We start from the raw sequence: 23,247 nt of genomic DNA on the forward strand, positions 1-23,247 counted from the left end.
TTGTCTCCCCACTAGCAAAGTTATTAGTTCTTAACCTTTTAGGGGAATCAAAGAATAGTCCGAGATTCTGCTTAGACATGGACTTTGTCCTCCAGAAGCATGCACAGAAATGCATACACCATATACTTTATTTCACTGCACTAGAAACTGATTTCTTCAACATAAGCAATATACAAAAACAAATATTTACAAAGAAAGGAATCCCTCCCTCACATTGTTATTTTTCATGAAAGAAAAATGGTGACTTCCTGAAAGAAATTTTAAAATTCTAACTGCTTAGTAGTAAATCTGAGATTTGGCTTGAGTTGAAATTGTAATATGGACTTTGATGCAGCAACACATACATAATCTTTGATAATCAATTGTAACTTTTTCTCCATGGCAACAATTGTTGAAATCCTTGACTCACAAAGGTACACAGAACCAAAGCAGAATTTCATAGAATGCTTTGTCAGGTTAAGGTAGCCTGTGTACTAGAACACTAAATTCCTCTAAGGCTTTCAAGTTGAAGTCAAGTCACATTATTTCCTCTGCCTTCAAGTTCAATTAAGACCTCTGGAAAGGCAGCACATTTCTTTCTGTCTCGTAGAGAAAAACATCATGTTCTGTTCCCATTTCTTGGCAATACCTCTTGGAAAGGTGGTGACAGCTGCTGACATGGAAAGTAATGAGGCACAATGACATGTGGCTATCCCTCATCAAAGCAGGAAAACCATGATGTATGCCTGACATCACAGGTGTACATATGACCTCAGAGTGCTATCATTTTTTCCTGCCATCTGAATAATTATCAGAGAGAGAGGGATAAATATTATTTTGAAGATACTGACAGCCTTTCCAGTTTCCAAAAAGAGTCCTAAAATGAAACTCTTTGTTGATGACACCAGAGAGCCCACAAAAACGTGAAGCTTGATGCACTGAGAGCCATCAATAGTGTTATCCAGTTGCATGATGAACGGAAATGGCATGGTGCCCATTTTTTTCCAACCCTGGAATGAATGATATCATTTGACAAACAATGTCTCAATTCTCTTTCATGGGCCATATTTAAGAAACTTTGTGCCAAACTACTTGACTCTCCACTCCCCTAACATACACTATTATTTTCCACCTCTATTCTTTTGTTCTTGGCATTTCATCCATCAAAAAATGTCTTCTCCCTCCTCTCATGTATTCAAACACTGCCCATCCCTTAAGACCCTCAGCCATTCTAATTAGCTTTCCCTGATTACTGCAGTCTGAAATGATCTATTCATTTTTATGAACTCCCACAATGTTTACTATATATGACTGTCCTCAAAGTGTGGTTATGAGACCACCAGCTTCAAAAATGCACCATAACCTGTATTTTTACAAACACCAGAAAGAGCTGTAGCAATTTCTCCACTGTTTTCCTAAACCTATTTTGCCATTCTTAAAAGAATAACTTATCCCCAGATGGATGGAGAGGAAAAGGCTGACAACAATGCTTATTGTTGCCCGAGTGACAGATCAACTCATCTCAATTATTCCTTTCTGTACTCATTTTCACACAAGAAGTTTGATTTGTCAAGTGTGTGTTCACCAGATCGGTAATGCCATCGACTGGTGAATTTACCACCATCATACCTCTACCCCTGGATTGTTCAATCATTGCCTCCCAGTTCCATGGCCACCTGCTATTCTAAGGATTCAGACCATTTTCAAAATAACTTTACACTCTATGAGAAAGAAGTTAAGCAGATTTGAAATTAAGGTAAGCTGATTAGATGGAAAGGCCTACAACTGACATCATCTACTCAAATAAGATATAAAATTACCTATATCCTAGAGCTGAGCAGTAACTTGAAGATTATCTCTTCCAACAGATTCACATTACAGATGGAAGAACTGTGGGGAATGGGGTATTTTGGAGCAAGAAACTTAAATTTTAAAAGTATCAAAATCTCAACAAAATGGTAGCAAAATCATGCAGAGCCAAAAGGGATTCAACATGAATGATAAATGCAATTGAGTTAAAAGAATCTGGAATTAAACAATGAAAATAACTCAAAATGTGAAAGATGAGATTGATCAGTCATCTAAAGAAATGGCCCTTTAAAAGACTGTCTTTGACATTACAAGTACCAAGGTAACCTGAACTTAACACCAGTTATATTTATTAATATTAGTTATCATTTATTTACTGTATGCCAGGCATTGGGCTAAGTGTTTTACATACATTGGTGCAATTTTATTAAGCTCTAATGGGGAAAAAAATGTGCTAAAGGAGACAGTCTACAGTACCTGTAAGAAAAGAAATCAAGAAAGCAAAAGCTGGCCATCTGTCTGCATCCTGGTCTACTAGAAAGGATTCTCTGAAAATTCACGAATATCTAGTCTGAGTGGCAAGTATATTCCTATGGGAAAGATGAATGTATCACACTACCAGAGCTTGCTGGTACTGGTCACTAAGAGCTGATTCAATGCTCATCAAGAAACCTTCTCATTATAATTTAGTATATTTGCCTACTGGGAGAAAATACACTGAACCATAAACATGAGAAGCCAGTGTCCCTGATACATCTCATGACAAATTTAAAAAGTAGTATTGTGGTATTTATACACCAGTATCTATGAGGCTGGTTAGAGTGACACAGTCCTCAAGCACCTAGTCATCTTGCTAGGTGAACCAGTAATGGCCCTAGATGAACCAATAGGGCCAGCCTTAGAAAGTAGCGACCATGTGAAAGTTACTTGTGAGGCCTAGCGGGGAGGCTAGCCTGCCCTCTGTCTTGCTGTTCACCATCTTCAAACTACAATGCCACGTGATTTCAAACACATGCACACAAGGAAGAACCATTTAATTCGAAACAGGAATAATGGAAAATGGAGGAACAAGATATAGAGTTGTTTCTCCATGTTCCAGAGCACTACCTTGTGAATTTAGAGCTTAGTTTCTACAGCAGAGAAGGCTGAAGATTTGTGTGGTTTTTTTTTTTTTGGTTTGTTTTTTTATGGCACCAATAAGTAATTATTTCATTTATTAAAAGAATTAGTCACCTAAGCAAAAAAGAAAAAGTTCGAGTAGAACTTGGACATATAAACTTTTACCAAAGAATAAAGATTAAAACATTTCTCATGTCCACAAATATGCACGATATGCAGTTACTTAGGGGTTTTGTTTCTGTTTGGGGTTTTTTGTCAGTTTTTGTTTTCTGATGATACCTCTAGAGGCGAGAGAACTATATAAATGCAGCAAGGTCCTAACATGACTTATTACAATTCTTGACAAGACTGGAGTTCATGATGTCACATCAAGAATTCCAAAGTCAGAACGCAGTAAGAACCATTAAGACCCTGTGTCCAGGGTCAAGGATAACACACATAAAAGTTGCGCTAATACTATGAACCTCAAGGATACAATTTTATTTGTTCTACTACTGAATTTTAACTATTGTGATATTATGAAAATATACTTTTAGTCTGATTAACTTTTTCCCAATCAATAATGGAGTTATAATTAATACTATTTTCAAACAGAATTACTCAGTAAATGATACATGGAGAAGTACTGCCATCTTTAGGGAGAATGCAGGATTACTAATTATCTAAAGTAAAATTCAAATATAAGTACTTGGCCTCTATGACTCTTATCATGGACATTTGGTATGGTCCACATTTTTTTTAATGGATTTGTCTTTTGTGATATAGTCTGGTCCAAAAGATCTAAAATCAAGCAGTTTTAATAGGCCCCATTAACCTCTGAAAAATAAAGCAATAATTGCACTGACAGAGAAGCTAGCCAAAATAAACCCTGAATGATCAAAATTAAGGGTATATTTTTATACAGATGACCATGAGTCATCTCAAGAAGATTAAAACACATAGTTAAAACCTGTTTTGAGAAATAAATGAAAATTTTTTTCTGATTTGCATATGAGGTTGGAGATTAGAAAATAAACATTTGTGCTTTAATATTTATAACACCACTGCTTATCACTGGCACTAAGATATTAAACAGCTTTGTACATACAAGTTTTTACACAAGTTTAAAAGTAAATGATTTCCCTGAAAATTTCACCTGCCATTTCTTTTTCATATATTAAAGAAAATATCCCAATCAGCTATTTTTGGTAACTAATAATAATAATTATTATGTACATTTCACTTTAGCATTCATCATAAAATAAATCCATGACCACGCTCTCTTTCTGAAAGAAATGTGAAATACCACATTATGTTGCACATGAGGTACCCAATACGATATGCCAGAAGCAAAGAATAATTTAACACTTTGTTCACATTAACAAAAACTGGTTGTCTAAATGATAGGTAGTAAAGTAAAATGGAAAGTTCATGGACCAAGGGGTAAAAACATCTGTGTTCTACAATTTTCAGACATAATGTTAAAAAGTGAAAAAAAAAACAAGGTACGGTATAGTATGCTACCATTTGCGTGAAGAGGAATATATACATTTATATGATTATATATACATAAAACAGATCTCAAAAGCCCAAGAAACTGGAAACTAACTTCTTAACTCTGGGGAAGAGAATGAGAAAACCAAGAGATGGGGTGGGAAGAAAACTTACCTTTCACAGTACATCTCTTTGTACTGTTTAATTTTGTTAACATGTACATGTTATTACCTACTAAAATAATCTTTAAGAGATAGCTGGTCTCTATTTCTGACTTCTTCACTGACCTTGTGCAGTCACTTACCTCAATTTTCTCCGTTTTAAAATGAGGTTATACTACATCTCTATAGTTCCCATCTACAATTCAACAGAATTTTGGCTCAAAAGAAGGTATATACAAAATGTATATACCAGATGGCTAAATAAAATAACTATAAGCCTTACTTTGCAGTGACTTACATACATGATATTATAATTATTTATACTCTGCCTGCTCTGTTCCCACCAGGCTACAAAAGCAGCATAGTAAGCAAAAGAATCTGGGAAGAAAATTCATGTTTGTGAACTTGATAATGTTTCTTTGTTTTTATTCTGTATCAAAAGTAAAAAATCTGGTTAGTCCTGGGAGTTCCCTGATGGCTTAGTTAGTTAGGATTCCGGGCTTTCACTGCTGTGGCCTGGGTTCAATCCCTGGTTGGGGAACTGAGATCCCACAAGCCACAGCCAATTAATAAATAATAAATAAATAAATAATCTGGCTAGTCCTCTTTATACACACACACACACACACACACAAACTATTGCTTCTAAGATACAGACTCTCAAAACATATTTTGATACATGAGTAAATATTAAAAATAAAGAGGTAGAATCTTGTGGTAGAGTTTAAAAATGGATCCTGGGTAAGGAAAAAGTTGAAAAATCACCCCTGTATTCCCCTAAAATTAGCCCAAGAACCTCCTAAAAAATCATCCATAATCTTCATAAACACAAGATACTAGCAGACCAGGCAGGGTAGCCAAGGGTAGAGCAATAGAAGGTTTAGACCAGTAAAAACAGGACATGAAGAGGATACTGACATCTGGAGAACAGAAAATGGGGACAGGCCTGATGATCCATTCATTCATGACCTTAAATGCTGTAGAGCAAAACTGTTAGTCTTGAGACTCAGAGGGCTTACAGTCTAATCATGGGGACACTGTAATTAAATAATAATGCATAAATAACACAAAGGATAAAAGTGAAAAAAACTGGTAAATGTGAGTTCATCAGAGGAAGAGGTCACCATGGATTGGAGCTACCAAGAACAGATTCATAGAAGAAACGGCACTTTAAATCTGTGTGATAAGCAAAATGATGATGGTAGCATGGACAGAATAAAGTCAGCAAGGGGAATCAGTGCTGGTAGTAGGATGATAAATTTAGGTTTAGTCACAGTTTGATTTTAAATAGTAACTTGGCAAAAAAAATGTTAGAAATTATTTCTCAAATATGGGGTTGCCAAGTTTTCTTGATAGAATACTTCACAGGAGTGATGACATGATAGAGGTATATCAAAAGTGACTGAACAGGCTCAAATATAAGATTAATATGCATCTAGATACAACTTTTAATAGGGCAGGGCTCTGAAGTATGAGAAAATCATACCTATACAGGAGGCTTGGCAACCCTCTTCCAGTATTTTCTTGCAAGTACCTAGTAGTATTTCCTATCACAACCTTCATACTCAAGAGTCAGCTCCAAAAAAAAAAAAAAAAAGAGTCAGCTCCACCCAAAATACAAAAAAACGAGGAAATCAAGAGGTGCCGGTTCTACCTTTCCATTGATTAAGACTGTGGGGCTTCCCTGGTGGCGCAGTGGTTGAGAGTCCGCCTGCCGATGCAGGGGACATGGGTTTGTGCCCCGGTCTGGGAAGATCCCACATGCTGCGGAGCGGCTGGGCGCGTGAGCCATGGCCGCTGAGCCTGCGCGTCCGGAGCCTGTGCTCCGCAAGGGGAGAGGCCACAACAGTGAGAGGCCCGCCCATCGCGAAAAAAAAAAAAAGACTGTGAGTTGGGTCTGCTTGATGAAAGAGTACTGTGTGTTTTACTACATGAAAAAAATGTCAAAAAAACTAACCTCTCTCTCAACAATCTAGTAATCTTGTGAAGCTAAAGGAATAATATAGAACCATGTAATAACTTTTGGCAAGATACATATTCAAGGCATTATCTTATGAATAAAGAGTGTGCGTGTGTGTGTATGAGTGTGTGTGTGTGTTGTTATTGGTAACATACTGATAAATCTTGTAAGAAATTTCTAAACAAAATTTATCTCTAAAATGTTGGCACAGGGCAAGAAAGAATATCAACAAATATAAAGAAGGTTATTAAACAAATGAAGTCCTCAGTGCAGAAAATATAAATTCTAAAATTCTACTCTACCATTCATTTTTGTTACAATCCTTCAAACACCTAAATACACATATTACCTTTTTTTTAGTAATCTCTTAGTGATTTACTGAGGTGAGAATGAGTATACAGAGGCTTGCTGGGGGGAAGGAAAAATCAATGTTTAGAAACAAATTTATTTAAAAAGGAAGATCTGAAACAGGTATTAGTTAAAAGTTTATGATTTAAAATAATTCTGTGCTATAGCAATATGCCCTGTGTTATTTTGACATGGCTGTTAGGTTTATGCTGATGTCTATTGTTGATTAATTTAAAGTTCAAATAACAAGAAAATGAAACCATTTTCAAAGCATTAGAACAGAAAACTTTAAAGTTTTTTTCTCATTTTACTATAGATTATAAGATTATAATAAAATGTTGTTTTATTATAGTTATCCTCTTCTCTTCTAGTTCAAGTCTGTCAGCATTTCTATTACTGACTTGCATTTTAAGGTTCATAACTCATCCATAAAATCTGCTCTATTGAAACCTGACACACAGTCTCCTGGGAATTCTTCCCTTTAAAGGCAGATTTTAAAAGCTAATCAAAAGTTGGATAGCTTAAATGGTATACAGACCTACACTTTCAGTATTAAATCATTGGTTTCGATCCCAAGCAGGACTGAGTTCTTAAAAGTCATTCTGCATACCCTCCTAAGTATACACTGGCCAGGGCAGGGTAAATAGGCTGCTTCATTTCAGTTCCAAGAAGACAAAAATCTCTACTTGAACTCTAGTGGTTAGCTAGATGGCAAGACCTGAAGTTTTATTGTTAGGTTCTCCCTTCAGGAAGGAGGTAAAAAGAAAGAGAAACCAGTGCGGACCACAGGAACATACAGGACAATGCAGGGCCTAGTTTTCATTTCATTGTTATTTTAAATATTCACCAGTCCAAATAGTGCAGCTTGGCAAAGTAAAATTACTGTAATTTATTTCAATAATCTGTTCAATGTTTAATAGCATATTTTTGCCCTCAGAATCTGGCTATGGATACTAAATTACTTAAGTTTATCATATGGATTATGTCAGATTCTATTAGTTTACCCAGATGGCTTCCTCCCAGTTTTCAGAAATAGTTTCTGCCTTAGTCAGAGACATAGGGACTAAGTCACAAACAACTCCTGGATAGACCAAAGCCATGGGAGTCAACAAACACATCTTCTTCAGTCCAAGAACACTGATTGTTTTATTTTTAAAAATAGGATATTTCCTTTTTAAAGAAATAATCTTTTAAAAATAGGTCTTACAGATTTTTGAAAAAGCCCTCAAAATACAAGACGGATTAGTTCACATTGCCTAATACTATTACAATTTAATTATCTAGCACTTCTTAAAGTAGTATCAAATACATGCTATATTATAGATTTCATACGTGGCAATGGGGGTGGGGAGTGGCAGTGGGGAGGAGAACCGGTGCTAGCTAAACATCATTTTCCAAATGAAAAACTGAAATAGGAAGGCACTGACCTAAACTGTAAAATAAACCAAAAGAACGTGAGAATTAGTATGGTATGTTGACTCTATTCTTGCCAATAATCTCTACGTTTTCAACCACCACAGGTACACGAATGATCCCTAAATCTCCAGCCCCTGCGCAGTCTCTCTCCTGACCTCTAGTCTGTATATCCTACTCACACTAAGCATCTCCAATATGATGTCCCACAAGCACCTCAAACTCAACATGTCTAAACTTTAATTCAACATTTCCCCAGAAAAGTGTTCCTCCTCCTGTGAGTAATAAGCAAATTAATCCCTACCTTGAAGAATGGTACCACCTACCTGCCCAACCAGAAGGCCCAAACTAGATGTCATCTTCAACTCCACTTCAGAAATTCCACTTCAGAAATTCCACTTCTGAAATAATTATAGTATCTGTATCCATCTCCATAGCCTCAGTGCCATTACCTAAAATTAGGTCCTTATCACTTTTTAAATTTCTGAAACTGGCTTCTGTTTGATTTCCCCACCACAAATCTTACCCTTATCCCATCTCCAATTCAGTCTTCTCAATGCTATCAGATGCCCCTGGCTTAAAATCCTTCAACAGCTACTCCTAGTTTTGAAAATATGATTCAAACTACTCACTTGGTATATAAGACCTTTCTTGATTCGGCTACAATTCCTTCCCTTGGTCTACATGTGGTCTCATGTCCTCTGTACCTACCTGGAAAGTTTGTCTGCCTAGCTAACTCTTTCAAAACTCAACTTAAAAATGAATGAATGAATGATGAAAAGCCTTCACTAAACCCTCAGTGTGCCTTAATATTCCACTTCTGTGTATCCTTATAACATGTTCTTCTTTCACAGTATTTGAGAAAAGGAACTGCATTTCTTATCTCTGTAACCCTAGCACCTAACTAAGTGCCTCACACAAAGCAGGAGCTCAAAATGTCTACTGAATGGATGAAGTGAGTCAACCTAAGACAGTGAAATCTCAAGAATATTGATGAAATTCTGACTTTTGAAACCTGAGCAGCTCCACAGGGAGGGGGAGATTAATTTGCTTATTACTCACTAATCTGTTTCTAGATAATATTTTTAAATAATTTTTTTCATTTTCCATTCAATAAAAGTTTGCTAAATTAAAATCTTTAATCTTTAAAAGGCAAATAAATTCCTCATGTCAAACACAACTAGTCCTACAAGTAATAAACACATTAATTAACATGTGGTACAAAGGCCTGCATCACTCAAGAGGCTAAAAAGGAATCTGGGTTAAGTCAACTTAGCAAATACCTGTTTGCCTGCATGGCTAGGGTACCACCTATGTATTAACAACAGGTCAACAAATCTAGCTGCCACTACCCTACAGCCCCCAAATCAACTATAGTCACATCAGCATTAATGTGAGTGTGGGGTAATATAATTGTTGACTCTCATCCTTAGGGAAATAAATGCAACAACAGAAGGGAGAAGCCCATTACTATTTCAGAAAGGCCGGAACTACAGACCCATGTCTGTGAAAATGTAGGAAGATTCTAGGACCCCGTAACTTTTCTGCCTTTGTTATCTCCTGTTTTCCTATACTGATAAGCTATCTATTATCGATCCACTCATTCAACAAATACTTTTTAAGGACTACTATGTCCCAAGCATTGTGCTAGGCACAGGGTCTACATAACTCTCCCCAGTCTGTTACATAAATCTCTCCAGTGGGAAGACAGACATTAAACAAATCAATGCACAAATATAAACATAACTAAAAACTGTATTCGATGACAATATGGAAAGGAACACGAAACAGAACTATAAGGGAGACTACTCTAGATTGTCTTTAGAAGTGACATTTAAGCTGAGACCTGACAATGAGTAAGTTAGTCAAGCAATGAACCTACAGTAACAACAGATCTGTGTTTTAGGAAGGTAGTTCTGACAGCAGCATGGAAGACAGATTAGAGAGGAGGTCAGTTAACACATTGCAGTAGTGTAAATAAGAGATAGTCCTAACTAAAGGTGGAGATGGCAAGGAGGACCCAAATGTGAGAAACACTGAATTGCAGGATGAACAGGCATTGATCACTGATAAGGTAAAGAGTGTAAGAGAGAGAAAGAAGTCAAGGTATTTCCTAGGATTCTAATTCGCCTAGGTAACCAAGAAGGTAGGAGTGTGAATAATCGAAACAGGGAACACATAAAGGAGGAGCAACTTTAAAAAGAAGGTAAGTTTGGCTTACTGAGTTTCTGTTGCTGGTAAGATATGGAGAAATATCCATGTGGAGATGTCTGACATGTAACTTTGAAAACAAATGGTCTAATAATCAGAATCACTAGGCTAGAAAATAGGTCTGGGGTCATCTTCACAGATGTTTTAGGAGTGGAGGAATCAGTAAGAGTATTTTAAAAAGAAAAGAAAAAGGAGAAAGGAAACTCTGATCATACTTAAAGACCTAGAAACAAAATAAAAGTCAGTGGCAAGAGAGGAAGGATCAGAGTTCACAGGACCAACAGTTCAAGAAATATTTATCAACATTTATCAACATCCACCATGTTCCAGGTACTGTGCTAGATGCTAGGGGTATAAAGAAAAGATAGGAGTCCTCAAGATGCTTACAGACTATGGGGAGAGACACAAATAGATAAATTCAATATAGTTATAGATGGGGCACTACAGAAACACACAAGGGGGAAAACCAGCCAAACCTACGAGATCAAGAAATACTCACTGGAGAAGATAGTGTCTGATCTAAGGCTCTAAAATTAAGTAAAATCATGCAAAGAAAATTGGTAAGGACAAACCAGATGAAATCAAGAGAATGCTCCCTAGACTTTTGGAATGCTGAACAGGATAACAGGTTATTGAAAAGAATTGGAAGAAGCTGAGAGGCTAAAGTGATTTAAATTGGAAAGAACAAAGTTATTCTTAGAGGAAATAAGAGAACCAGAAGATGAAAAAAGCAGACAAGAGGTTTTGGTAGGAAGTTTACAGAAGATTCTGGGGGAAATGTTACAGAAGGGAGATTGAGGGAAGCTGCCAAGCTGTATGAGGATCTGGGAAGAGACGGGTAAAGAGAACTTGTATGAAGCTTGCTGAGCTTAACGTAATTGTACCTTTCTATCTCCTTAGAAGATTTCTGTAAAATAGTAAAAAGTTCATTATTTTCCAAAGATTTGGAAGCTTGTCTGTTTCTTTTGGATGCAATACCATGCTGAGACCAGCCCAAAGTGACCCAGATACAAGTAACCATGAAAATCTTGGAAAGGTACATTTTTGTAAGCATTAATGGTCGTAGAGAGTTCAAGCATGATGGGAAGCAAGAAGGCACTAGATTTAGCATTTCTGTGGTCACTGATGGGCTTCAAGTGAACTCTCAATAGAAATGTAGGGGTAGGGAAAAACTATATGGTTCACATGTGAATGGTATAGGCATGGCTCAATATTGTTCATTCATTCAACAAATATTTATTGAATGCCTACCATGTACCAGGAACTACCCTAGGCACTGGGGAATCAATGGTGACCAAGGCACAGGTCTCCTAAGAGCTTAACGGAGAAAGGAGACAACAAAATAGACAATTACAGTATAGTGAAATTAGTGCTAAAGCACAGTATGATGAGAGGACATGAAGTTTAACAGTGAAAGGAAGGAGGAACAGATGGCAGTAACTAGACTGAAGGTAGTATGGAGGGGAAGTTTACTTTTTGGCTGAAAGGAATTTGAGCATGTTTGTAGGCTGAGGGGAGAAGTTTGTGGAAAGGGAGACAGAGATGAGGAGGAGGAAGGAGAGGAGGGTTGGAGGAAGGTCTGAGGAAGAAGACTGGCAACAGTAGAAGTGTTGGACTTGGACTTCTTCCTTCAAAGAACCAAAGAAGGAACCGAAGACAAAATAACTGTGATGTAGAAGGGGAGCATAAAGAAATGTCTTCTACCTCTTGTCATGATATAGGCAAGGCTGCCTCTTATCAAGGAAGCAAAATAGGACTGGAGGCTTTAAGGGCAGTGTAAGAGTTCTGAAGTAGCAATGTGAGAACTGGATAAATGAAATAACTAATTCTAATTCCTAAGATTACACATATGACAAAAGAGGCAATCAACAATTGTATGCCTAGTTTGTTTAGATCTGGGAGTGGAATATGAAAGTGAAATGTGAGATGCATTTCATAGAATTGAATAGGGATGAATTAAAGGTAAGTCTTAAAAAAAAGAATTATCAAAAAATCACTAAATGTACACCCGTACAGTGTATAACTGATTATGGATTATTTATCAGGGTATACATTCAGTACAGCACTCCCATGAATTTGAACCTGTCACCACTACTTGTTAGCAATGGCGGAAGCTAGGAGGCTCAAATTAAAAAGTCAGGAAACAGAAGCCATCAGCAATAGAAATGAAGAGGAATTCACAGGTAGAGAAGCTATACAGATTAGAAGATGAGGTAATGGGAAAAGCCTAAAAGCAAAGACATATTGTGGACTAATATAAGCCTGAAGATAACTGATGTAATGTTGCTGCTTTCCTTCTTCCCTTCTTTCCACATTCTCCTAGCTGTTTTATGCCAGGTACACTGTGAGGCATTAGTGATACAAAGAGAAGACATAATTCTTGCTTATAAACTCAGAATATGTTCTTGTACCCATAGCCTAATTTTTACAAAAAATAATCATAATAAAACTGGTTCTGAGTTTTGCTACTCAAAACTACGCATTGTTCTATAAGACATTAATCACAAGGAAGCACAATTACATCATAAAAAGTTCAACGAATTCTTGAACAATTAGCAAAAGGTGCTGCCAAAAACGGCAGCAGGTTAAGTACCCATAAAATAATATGTTCTAACTTAATAAACTGCTGTCCATCTTGGCTTTATCACAGACGTTACATCTGACTTTTCCTTAAATGGCTGGATTAATACCAACAAAAAGGCAACGAACATCAAATGGCAAAGCAAGATAACCAGAAACTATTCGGCAAGTGCCAGAAAGTATTTTGGCAGCAAACTGATAGCAATTTTAGTGATCACTGTAACAGTATTAATACATATTTATTGAGCTCTTGAGACAGGCGTTGTGCTAAGTATATTACATACAATATATCATTAAACTTTTATAAATTCCCACAATAAACTGACCTACACCGCATTTTCTAATACCATCATTATACAGACAAGAAAATTGAAGCTTAGAAAAACTAAGTAACTGCCCAACCTACACAGTTAGTAAGTAAAGGAGCCATGACTTGAACTCAGGTATGCATGATTCTTAAAAATCTATGCTTTAACCACTGTGTGATTCTGTTTTCCCAGAAGAATGGAATGGTGCCAGACACATGATGCTCACTCAGTAGTGCCTGTCGTTGAAGGAATGAATGAGACGATATAAAGCAGCTATTGCAGAGTAAGCCCAAGTGCAGAAAATACAAGAAGAGCAGAAGCAACACTTTAAGGATTCACTAAATCACCGACTCAAATTGTGCAGCATAATTGTGGGTGTCTGGAAAATCACAGCAACTGACAGAATGGCCTAATATGCTGTTACAGGAAATGTAATGGCTCTTTTTGAGTGAAAACTTCAGGCTATCTATGAATCTACAAAGCCAAAGATGGGAACAGCACCAGGCAGTTCAGAAAAGAAACTGCAGGTGCTGATTAGAAAACTCTTCCCCACATTTTCTCAGTATGGAAAGGATCGTTGGTGTTGCACTGACGAACAGTCAAGCCCACAGGTTACCTTTAATTCTATTACCTTTAAAATGAAAGAAAATGATGTGTACTGGAAAGATTAGTACACTCTAGAACTATCCAGATCCCTCTTTTAAGACTGGCACCAAAAGATTCCTCTTACTGGGTCCAGGGCCACATTTTATGGCACTGACTCTGCTGCCATGATCACCAACGACAGGACCCACAGAGAGCACCTGTCCCAGGAACAGCCAACCTCTGAAGAGCAACCTACGGCCAGCAACCTACAAAGAGGCCTAGCATGGGAGATTCGCCCAACAAGAATGCACCTAACTGAACCAATCAGATTTTCTCTTACAGAAGTCTAAATTCAAGCTATATGGAGAAAGAAAATACCTGAAAGACACAGAAGAGGCAAGCAGTGGAAATAATAAGGCAGTTATATAACCACACTGAGAAGATATCAAATGACATAATTAGTCTTTTTGTTTTAAAGTAAAAGCAGAGTCTGACACAGGGAGGGGGAAGGGTAAGCTGGGACGAAGTGAGAGAGTGGCATGGACACATATACACTACCAAATGTAAAACAGTTAGTGGTTAAGCAACCGCATAGCACAGGGAGATCAGCTCAGTGCTTTGTGACCACCTAGAGGGCTGGGATAGGGAGGGTGGGAGGGAGCCGCAAGAGGGAGGGGATATGGGGATATATGTATATGTAGAGCTGATTCACTTTGTTATAAAGCAGAAACTAACACACCATTGTAAAGCAATTATACTCCAATAAAGATGTTAAAAAAAAAAAAAAAAGCAGAGTCTGAGAAGGGCTAATAGCAGCAGGGAAGCCATACTCCTGCTGCTAAGAAGGCAACACCCAGTCCCTAGAGTTGCATTGTTTTTTCCGGCTTCTTTAACTGGTTGAAATCCATATGGTGAAGCCAGTTTGTACAGTTACTGCTAGGTTCCCTTAAGGCCTGGCCCCTTCTGTCTTAGTTCCCCACACAGCGCTCTCTAACGAACCTCTCTTGACCAGCTACAGACCAACTAAAACCCTGCACTCGCAGCAGCGGCAGCAGCGGCAGCAGCAGCAAGCGCATAGCACGATGCTCTATCACGGGCACACATGCACTCACACACCTGCAATGAGATGGCATGGCAAGCTGGGTGGTGACTGGTAATCCAAGTACTGTGGGTCTTACTTCCATCTTGTAGAATCTGTGGTTTGAAGACACTGTGTTCTTTAGCTCTAGTTAACTGTTTTAGAAAGAAATGACCTTCAAAGAAGTATCTTAAACCTTAAAAATTAACAATTTATATCATTACAATTATACACTTAGAAACTGAAAAGAGATCCAGGACAGTTACAGCAACAAAACCATTTCCTTGGAAAGTTTCTTCCTCTGGTGTGTGTTTGTATCCAAATTTCATGGTAACTAAGTGATTGTGTTCACTTACAATCATAAGAAACAACAGCTGGCTAGTCAAGACAGCCAGGCAAAGAAAGGGCAAATTGGAAAATCATGAAAACGTTTTGAGGAAAGTTTAACTTGAGGATATAAATATTGAAGATGACTGACGAATTTCACTAAGTGTGTTCCCTCTATCTTTATGACAGCCCCATGAGCCTACCTTATGTCCTCAAAGGCTGACCATTCACAGAAAAGGAGAATAAGGCTCAGAAAGTCTCAAACATCTACAAATGTCCAGCATGTTGGATTCCAAGGAACTCAGTAAATATCTAATGAGCAAAAGGCATGAAAATGGCATGGCCACTCTCCTGCAGAAGCTTACACAGAACGACCCTAACAACTTATATGACAAAAATCCAAGAACACTACATAAAAATCTTTTCCTTAAAAGTTAATTTTTTTCATGTAATCCAATCACTTGTGCACACAATGTGCCTAGTACTTGGCTATTATTTTTTCTTAGAAGAAAACTATTCCTCACTTTCTCTTCCCATCCAAAATAAAAACTACCAGACACAACCAGTACTTTGGGGTTTAGGTCTACCAAAGCATCAATTTAGCCAAGAAGAGTCTCAAAGTTTTAAAAAATATATTTTTGCACAGCTTAGAAAGAAAGCCTGACTAAAAGCCACAGTTCCATTTCTCAGAGCTAATTTAACTAATATTCAAAACCTGGGTGGTAAAGAGAGTTCTATGCATTTAGGGTTCATTTTGGTGTAATAATTTCTCCTCTGAACATAACATTATTACATGCTCTTGCATTGAAAGTGTTACCAGATTATACAGGAGCAGGACACCCAGATAGGCTGCAAGTCATTATTGCTCAAGCATTCAAAGTGTTTTGTTGTTGTTGTTTTGGTTTGCCTATTTTTTTCAACCACCTCATTCTACTGTTTAAACATTACACTGTTTTGTGTGCCAGAAACATGCTCAGATACCTGACATAAGAATTTGAGTATCAGAATCATTAAGAAACCACACAACCCAGGTGTTGGGACCCCAGCACTTGATCTGCAGATCAAGATATGAAAGTTCATCCAAACCTAGGGACAAAGGTTCTCTGGTGCTGCAAATTAACCCTAGACACAAAAATTTCTAAAATCATCATCTTATGGTTAAAAAAAACAAGATCAAGAACAGGGAGATGTGTGGGTAAGCCCTGTTGGTAGGTAAGTTAACAGTACTTGGGCCTCAACTGAAATGTGGAGTACTGTCACTAATGCCTACCATTGGCAAGACTTATGAAAAGTACCATTTCTTCTTATTTCTTCATGACACATTCACCAAAGAAATTCCTGACTTAGCCCAAATCATGCTCTGCTGAAGAATCCACTCTTTCCACAACCAAATGCTTGCTTTCAAATAGTAATGCATATCTACTTTAGTTTCATAGAAATATTTCAACTATGTTACTCAGTTAATATTTGTTCCATGTCAATATTTTACACATGACCAAAACCAAAATAGTGTGATAGAACAGATACTAAGAGAATTTTAAGACAGATGGGTTGTCCTAAGGAGTAATGATAAAAACAAAGCCTAACTTACAATGAATGTGCTTAAAACTACCTAATACCTTTTCAAGATAAATGAAAAACTTGAGTAGGAATGATAAACCAGTAATAGCTGCTTAGAAGAAAACTGGTGGCAAATAATAATATAGTTGGTTGTCCTCATTTCCCAATTAAACACAAAAGCAGCAGTTAAAATCTGATGCATAGCAATAAACTCTCTTCTAATGCACACATTTCCATTTAAACTTAACTTTACAAGGTAATAAAAAATTGCACATTTATACTGTGAAAATTACTTATAGTAATCATATCTAACATTTATTGTAACATGACAAGGACCACCCTGTTTTACATGTATTTTTCATTTTCTCCTCAGAACAACCCTATCAGGTAAGAAATATTATTCTCATTTTATAAATGAGGTTGACTAGGATACAGAATGCTTAAGTAACTTAACTTGCCCAAGGTCACACAGGAAATAATTGGTGGATACAAAAATTTCACCAACGAATCTAGCTCCAGATCATTACACCAAACTGCCAACAAGTAACGTAGTGATTGTACTTTGCAAATGATAAAATCTGCAAATATAAGGTGCACTGATGAAGGGAACATGCTTTGTGGTCAGACTTAGTGTCAAGTCTCAATTCTATAGTTTACTAGCTACGTGAACCTAAGTAAACCACGGAACTTCCCTAAGTTTCAATTTTTCTATTCTGTAAAGTGGGCATAATGAAGGAACAGTTCTTACTCCAAAGGGTTGTTGGTGGATTAGGGGCATCATGCATATAAAGGATTAGCAAAGCGCTTGGTATACAGTAAGCACTCTATACACGTTAATTACTATCAACTAATACTAAGAATTCTCTTTATTATCATAAACTCTCATTTTAGTACTGGTGGCACTTTCTAAAATAAATTAAATCTATCAATATTGAGATGATAAAAGTTTAGGAAAGTAAGACCCAAAGCCTCAAAGTATATGACAGCATAATTCAGATGGAAAAGGCTACTACTTACTTTAACATCATTATCAAACATTTATTTAAAGTGCCTGGATATACATGAAAACGTGCTAGGCACTAAACAAAATTATCAAGACATAGTCCGACTTCAAAAATACACAATCAAGCAAATTAATTCTGCTGAGTGGACACAAACAGCAAAACCTCCAACTCCGGGCACTTTCTGAACCAGATGCACCTATGGTGCTCATTAAGTTCCCCTCTGTTTGTGGTATGATAGTGGTGAACATATGTAGAGAAAGAAGCTTCAAAATAAATAATAAACCTGACAAGTGTAGAACGATAAAGATTCAGGAAGAAATGAGCTGTCTTTCCACCCTCTTACCTTCTCAAAAAAATGTTTTAGCTATCTTGGTACTACTGATCTGTTAATTAACCAGAAGAGAAAAAAGGAAAGATAAGAGCTGGAAGCTCAGAACTGAGGTCAAAGAAAAAGGGTACAGAAACAAATTATGAGAGAGAGAAGGAAGGAATTTGGAAAGTTAGAAAAGCCAGAATAATTGTAGGTGACTTTAAGTGAAACACATTTTATTCTGCCGTCTAACATGTGCTTAATGCCTTAGAAACCAAACAACTAACAGCCGTACTTAAGATTGCTGATCCTTACTCCTTTTCAATCTTGAGGTTTCCACTAGCTCTTGAAGTCAGAGAAGAGAAAAAGAATAGCATAGAGTACAGAAGGATTCTGTCTAACACCACAGCCGACATCATGCTGCCCCTAACTTAGAGCTCGGCCACTGATCAACTACGAGACTGTGTCTGAATCATAATCCTGATAATCTAAGGATTCCATTAGAAAAGTAAATTCTAAAACTCCTAACTAAGGAACTAGAATATTTCCAAGGGCCACTACAAGAAACCTGGAGACCTAATTTCTAAAGTTTTAGAAGCATTTCAAATCTCATTTTCAGTGGTCATGCTATTTGAAGAGATCTTTTACAACTTCACAGCAGGAAATGATACTCACTTGTGCTTCTATCTCCATACCTACTTGCCATAATACCTACTGGGAAACTCCTCTTTCTATACCTGCAGCCTCAAACTGTAGTAAAACCACAAAACTCCCCACTACCTCATCCACAGGCTCTTTAAAGCAAACTGAGTAGAACAGCCTACTGACCATAAGGCAATGTAATACATATTCCTAAAAAAATGTGAAGGTACTTTTCAACAATACAAGCAATCTGTGTCAACCGAAAATTTGGCTTTTATATATATATATATATATATATATATATAACTAGGCTAAAAATTAAGGATGGATAATTTATATATTGTTCAAGAATGTATACATTCAAGGTTTCCTTCTTGAAGTAGGGAGTAAAGAGGAGGGGAAAGAGACATGAACCACCAAAATGGTTATTGTGCATGCAAGGTATATCTGCATGTTATAATAAACACCTGCTTAGGGAATTCCCTGGCAGTCCAGTGGCTAGAACTCCGTACTCTCACTGCCGAAGGCCAGGGTTCGATCCCTGATCGGGGAACTAAAATCCCACAAGCTGGGCAGCATGGCCAGAAAAAAACAAAACAAAACCCAAAACACCTGCTTAGTGTCAGCTATACTTCATCCAGCTTTTGCTTGCACTATACAAACTTATGAAGTTGAAGCGCAAGCCATACCTTTTACTGTTTCTCCTCTTCCACCAAATTTAGGAATAAAAGGTATCTTCAGGAAGGAAGATGATTTGAATTCTATAGAAGAACTCTCAATTGATCAAATTGCAGCAAAAGTGGATGTAATTTGTAGCCAGAAATAGGTCTTAATATAAAATAAGGAGTTTCTGATGGTTCTTTACCTGCTTCACTACTCCCCCCAACGACAACAAAAAGTACTATAAATACTTGCTTATACAGCCTGTGTGCAGAAAAGCTTCTGGCACAAATTTCTTAGGCCTCTTCTCAAGACCCTCAAGCCTGATCCTCTGAGATGACAAACCTCACGAGTCAAAATAAAACCAAAAAGGATGAAGACCAGAAAGGAATAGGAAGAACAAGGAATTTCTAATCACTTACTTTTCATTCTACTTAACTGGTCCTAGCTTAGTCTCTAACTCCTATGTTTCCCATGATCCATTAATTTGGCTATTATGATAAAATATTCTTAATCTCTCTAGGCCCTTCTAATTTAGACAAGTCCTGACATAATGCTATTTTTTTCTCTATGACCCAGATAAAATATTTTTACAGTCCTTGGAACCCTTGATGACCCCTCCTAAATTCCTGCTCTGTGGCTCTAAAGTTACGACAGTAGAGACAAACTGTATGTGAAAGGTCCTGTGGAAACAGGTGAGTGGAGTAAGGGAACTGCAGCAATTGGGCTCTCCTCCACCAACATCAGGATATTTCTCTTTCTTCCCTACAGTATTTAACAAGTAAAGCAGAAAGGAAAAGGCTGGCATACACACGAGAGGCTGCAGCAAAGAGCTACCCCAAGCTTTTTAGGAATCCTCATATCTTTCCATTTGTTATAGGTACCTAAGTCTGGAAAACACCTTTGGAATATGTCTTGTGTGTAGGAATGCATAAAAGATAACACCTTGCAAAAGTCAAACATACAGGTTTAATAATGTGCAACTAATGAAGATGGTTTATAAATGAAGTAACACCTACACATTTAGTTCCCTAAATATATTACACTATTAATCATTAAAGTTAGACCTATAAGTACAAGTTTTCCATATGTGGAAAAGTAAATCTGTTTTTAAATTAAAGAGAAATTATCACTCTAATTCTTAAAAATAAAACTATCAGGATAAATTTCAAGTGTAGCTGCTCATAGTCACTGAATAAATTTAAATTTGATAATAAAACATTTAAGTTTCAACCAATGCACCTTCGTTGAAGCACATTTAGCTGAAATAACTTCGAGTCTGGTTTATTTCCATCACATATAGTACATTTTTCCAACAAGAGCATGTACATTCAATATAGAACATTTCCAGCAACAGTTACAGTCTTTCTAGTTTCCTTTCACAGTATATCTTAGTGCAAAGCACTGGGAAGGGTAAATGTTTTTCTAGCTATGAAAGCATTTTATTATGACCTTGTGGATCTTCAACATTTAAAAATTTTATACAAAAAGTATATAGATGGACAGGGTCCCTCCTAAGTACAGGGATGAACCTATATAAAAACATGGTATATTCTCTGCTGTACCTTTTAAAATTATAATTTGACAAAAATTACTAAAAAATAAAATATTCCCTAAAAAGTACAAAATACTGATACACAAAAACCTGCCCAGTATTTAATTAAAGATAAATGTACTTCTGTTTTCCCTAAAATCTTGATTACAAAAATGGACAAAAATTCATTATTTTCTAAATTTTACAGTAGGGATCAAATATTATCTAAAGTGGTCATTTAAGATTTTACTTGGGAGAGAAAAAGAATCAGGGTTTACACCCCAATCTTCCTTTTTTAGCAATATTTAAAGAAATAAACTAGTATTATAAGAAGTGGTTGTGCAGGGATTGTCTGCATCCATAAAATAGCAGTAAGCTATTTATTACCTTCATATTAACATTAGTAAATGTGTGGTCTTTTAAAAAAAAACTGAAAAATTAAGTTGCATCTATCATTAAAGTGCTTTGAATGAAACTTAAAGAAAAATAGGGGAATGTTTAATTTTCATAAAAACCTCAGATGTTTACAAATGAAGAATGTGATGATCCATGGATGAAAATGAACCGGAAGTTTCCTATAGTATATATTTTAGAATGAAATTCTCAAATATTTAAGTGCTATAGAACAAGTTAGAAATAAATGGATGTAAAAATAATTACAAATATTTAGTAGGCTAAATATTTATAATGTGTTGAGATTTGTCTTTTGGTCCTAACATACGCCCACTAGGAAATTATATATCTGTACAATCCAGATAAAAATTCTGCCAAATAAAGTGGAACTAAAATCGCTAACATATAAAGTCTTTGTTAATTAAAATCACCAGTGGTGATATTTTCTTCAGGTTGTTGATCACTTAATCAACAAACTGCTGGAAAACAAAATTTGCAGCATTTTTGTAGAAACTGTAGACCAAAATGCACAGGGGTGGTTAGCTGATGGACTGTGATGACAATACAAAATGTCACAGCTACTTGAAAGTGCTGGAAGAGGCAGTGCCTTAGAAACAAGTGGTTAGATGGTTATTATTTTAGTCAGAAAACAGCAGTTACAGTCATATATTTATCAAATTTTTTTCTTTTTTTTTCCTCATAGTACCATTTGAAGATGTTTAGTGGTTCTAACACCAATTTAAAGTCTTTCCACAAAAATGAACTCCAAACCTTTTCGTACATCACTTGAAGTTATCTGAGGAGAAATGGGAATAAATGAACACTTTTGAGTTTACCAATAAAACCTTATTTTCAAAATAATACAATAGTAAATGACTTCTAAAGGATGGTTTCATCTCAAGTTTTCCACACAAATAAAAAAATGTGTGATAATCAAACCACAACATTTAACCTACTCAGCACTCAAACTAAGTATACTGCTTTAGAACCTGAATCCAAAACTAATTTAATACTAATTAAATATATTAAATGCATTAATACAAGGGACACAGGTACTGAAGGTAAACTTTCAAAATATAGAGAGACTTGCAAAAACAAGTACAGGAAGTCTACTCCTTATTTCATATTGCATTTTAAAAATCTACATTTGTTCCAAAACCCTCTAAAAAACTAATATTTTTTTCTTTCTTCCCAATAGGAATTTTATTTTTCTTGCAACACACAACCACAGGAGAAAAAAAAAAAAAACCCTCCTTAATAATATTACCTATGTTGAAATGATCACCAAAACTTTATTTAAACAAAAAGGTAAAAATAAGAGGATCGGGGACCTAAACAATCACTTTTTCCAAAGATCAAAACTAAAAAACAGGAACTAACACATACTCCCAAGGAGAAGGAAAAATAAACCCAAACTTTTGTTTATCAAGTTTCCCCCTTTGCCTGGAAGCACTATGTTAAACGTAAATAATAAATGCTAATTGTTCTAAATTCAATTTGGGGATTGTTTTTTCTGAGTGCAGCACTTTATTTAGCCGTCACAGATTAATTTAACAATAATTACAGTGCCTCAAAAGACTTTTTTCCTATAATTATCGCCTTCACAAATTCATTCTAATATACTTAACTTCCTACAATGTATTAATTAGTAGACTAAGTCACTGAATCAAATTAAACCTGTGCAAAGTTAGTTAAACAGAAGACTTCTATTGTAAACATAAGCCAATATAAATGTATATATTTTACAACATTGAGAGGAAATCACTGACCCTGTGCCATCTACCTATAACTAG

The 23,247-nt window shown here is 36.3% G+C and overlaps 1 protein-coding gene across 3 annotated transcripts in view; it reads right to left on the reverse strand.

The window, feature by feature from the left end:
* ZNF800 (zinc finger protein 800) overlaps positions 1-23,247 on the reverse strand; it is a 50,189-nt gene that overhangs the window by 2,487 nt on the left and 24,455 nt on the right. Inside the window, exon 6 of one of the 3 annotated variants that reach the window (XM_081244138.1) lies at positions 19,189-22,250. The exons of the other annotated variants lie outside the window; for them this stretch is intronic. Coding sequence (XP_081100264.1) covers position 22,250 — 1 coding nt within the window. The 3' untranslated portion in view covers positions 19,189-22,249. Of the gene's footprint in view, positions 1-19,188; positions 22,251-23,247 lie in introns of those variants that run through there. 3 annotated transcript variants of the gene reach the window in all.

This window comes from Mesoplodon bidens (assembly GCF_964165515.1).
Source record: "Mesoplodon bidens genome assembly, chromosome: 9".
NCBI lineage: Eukaryota > Metazoa > Chordata > Mammalia > Artiodactyla > Ziphiidae > Mesoplodon > Mesoplodon bidens.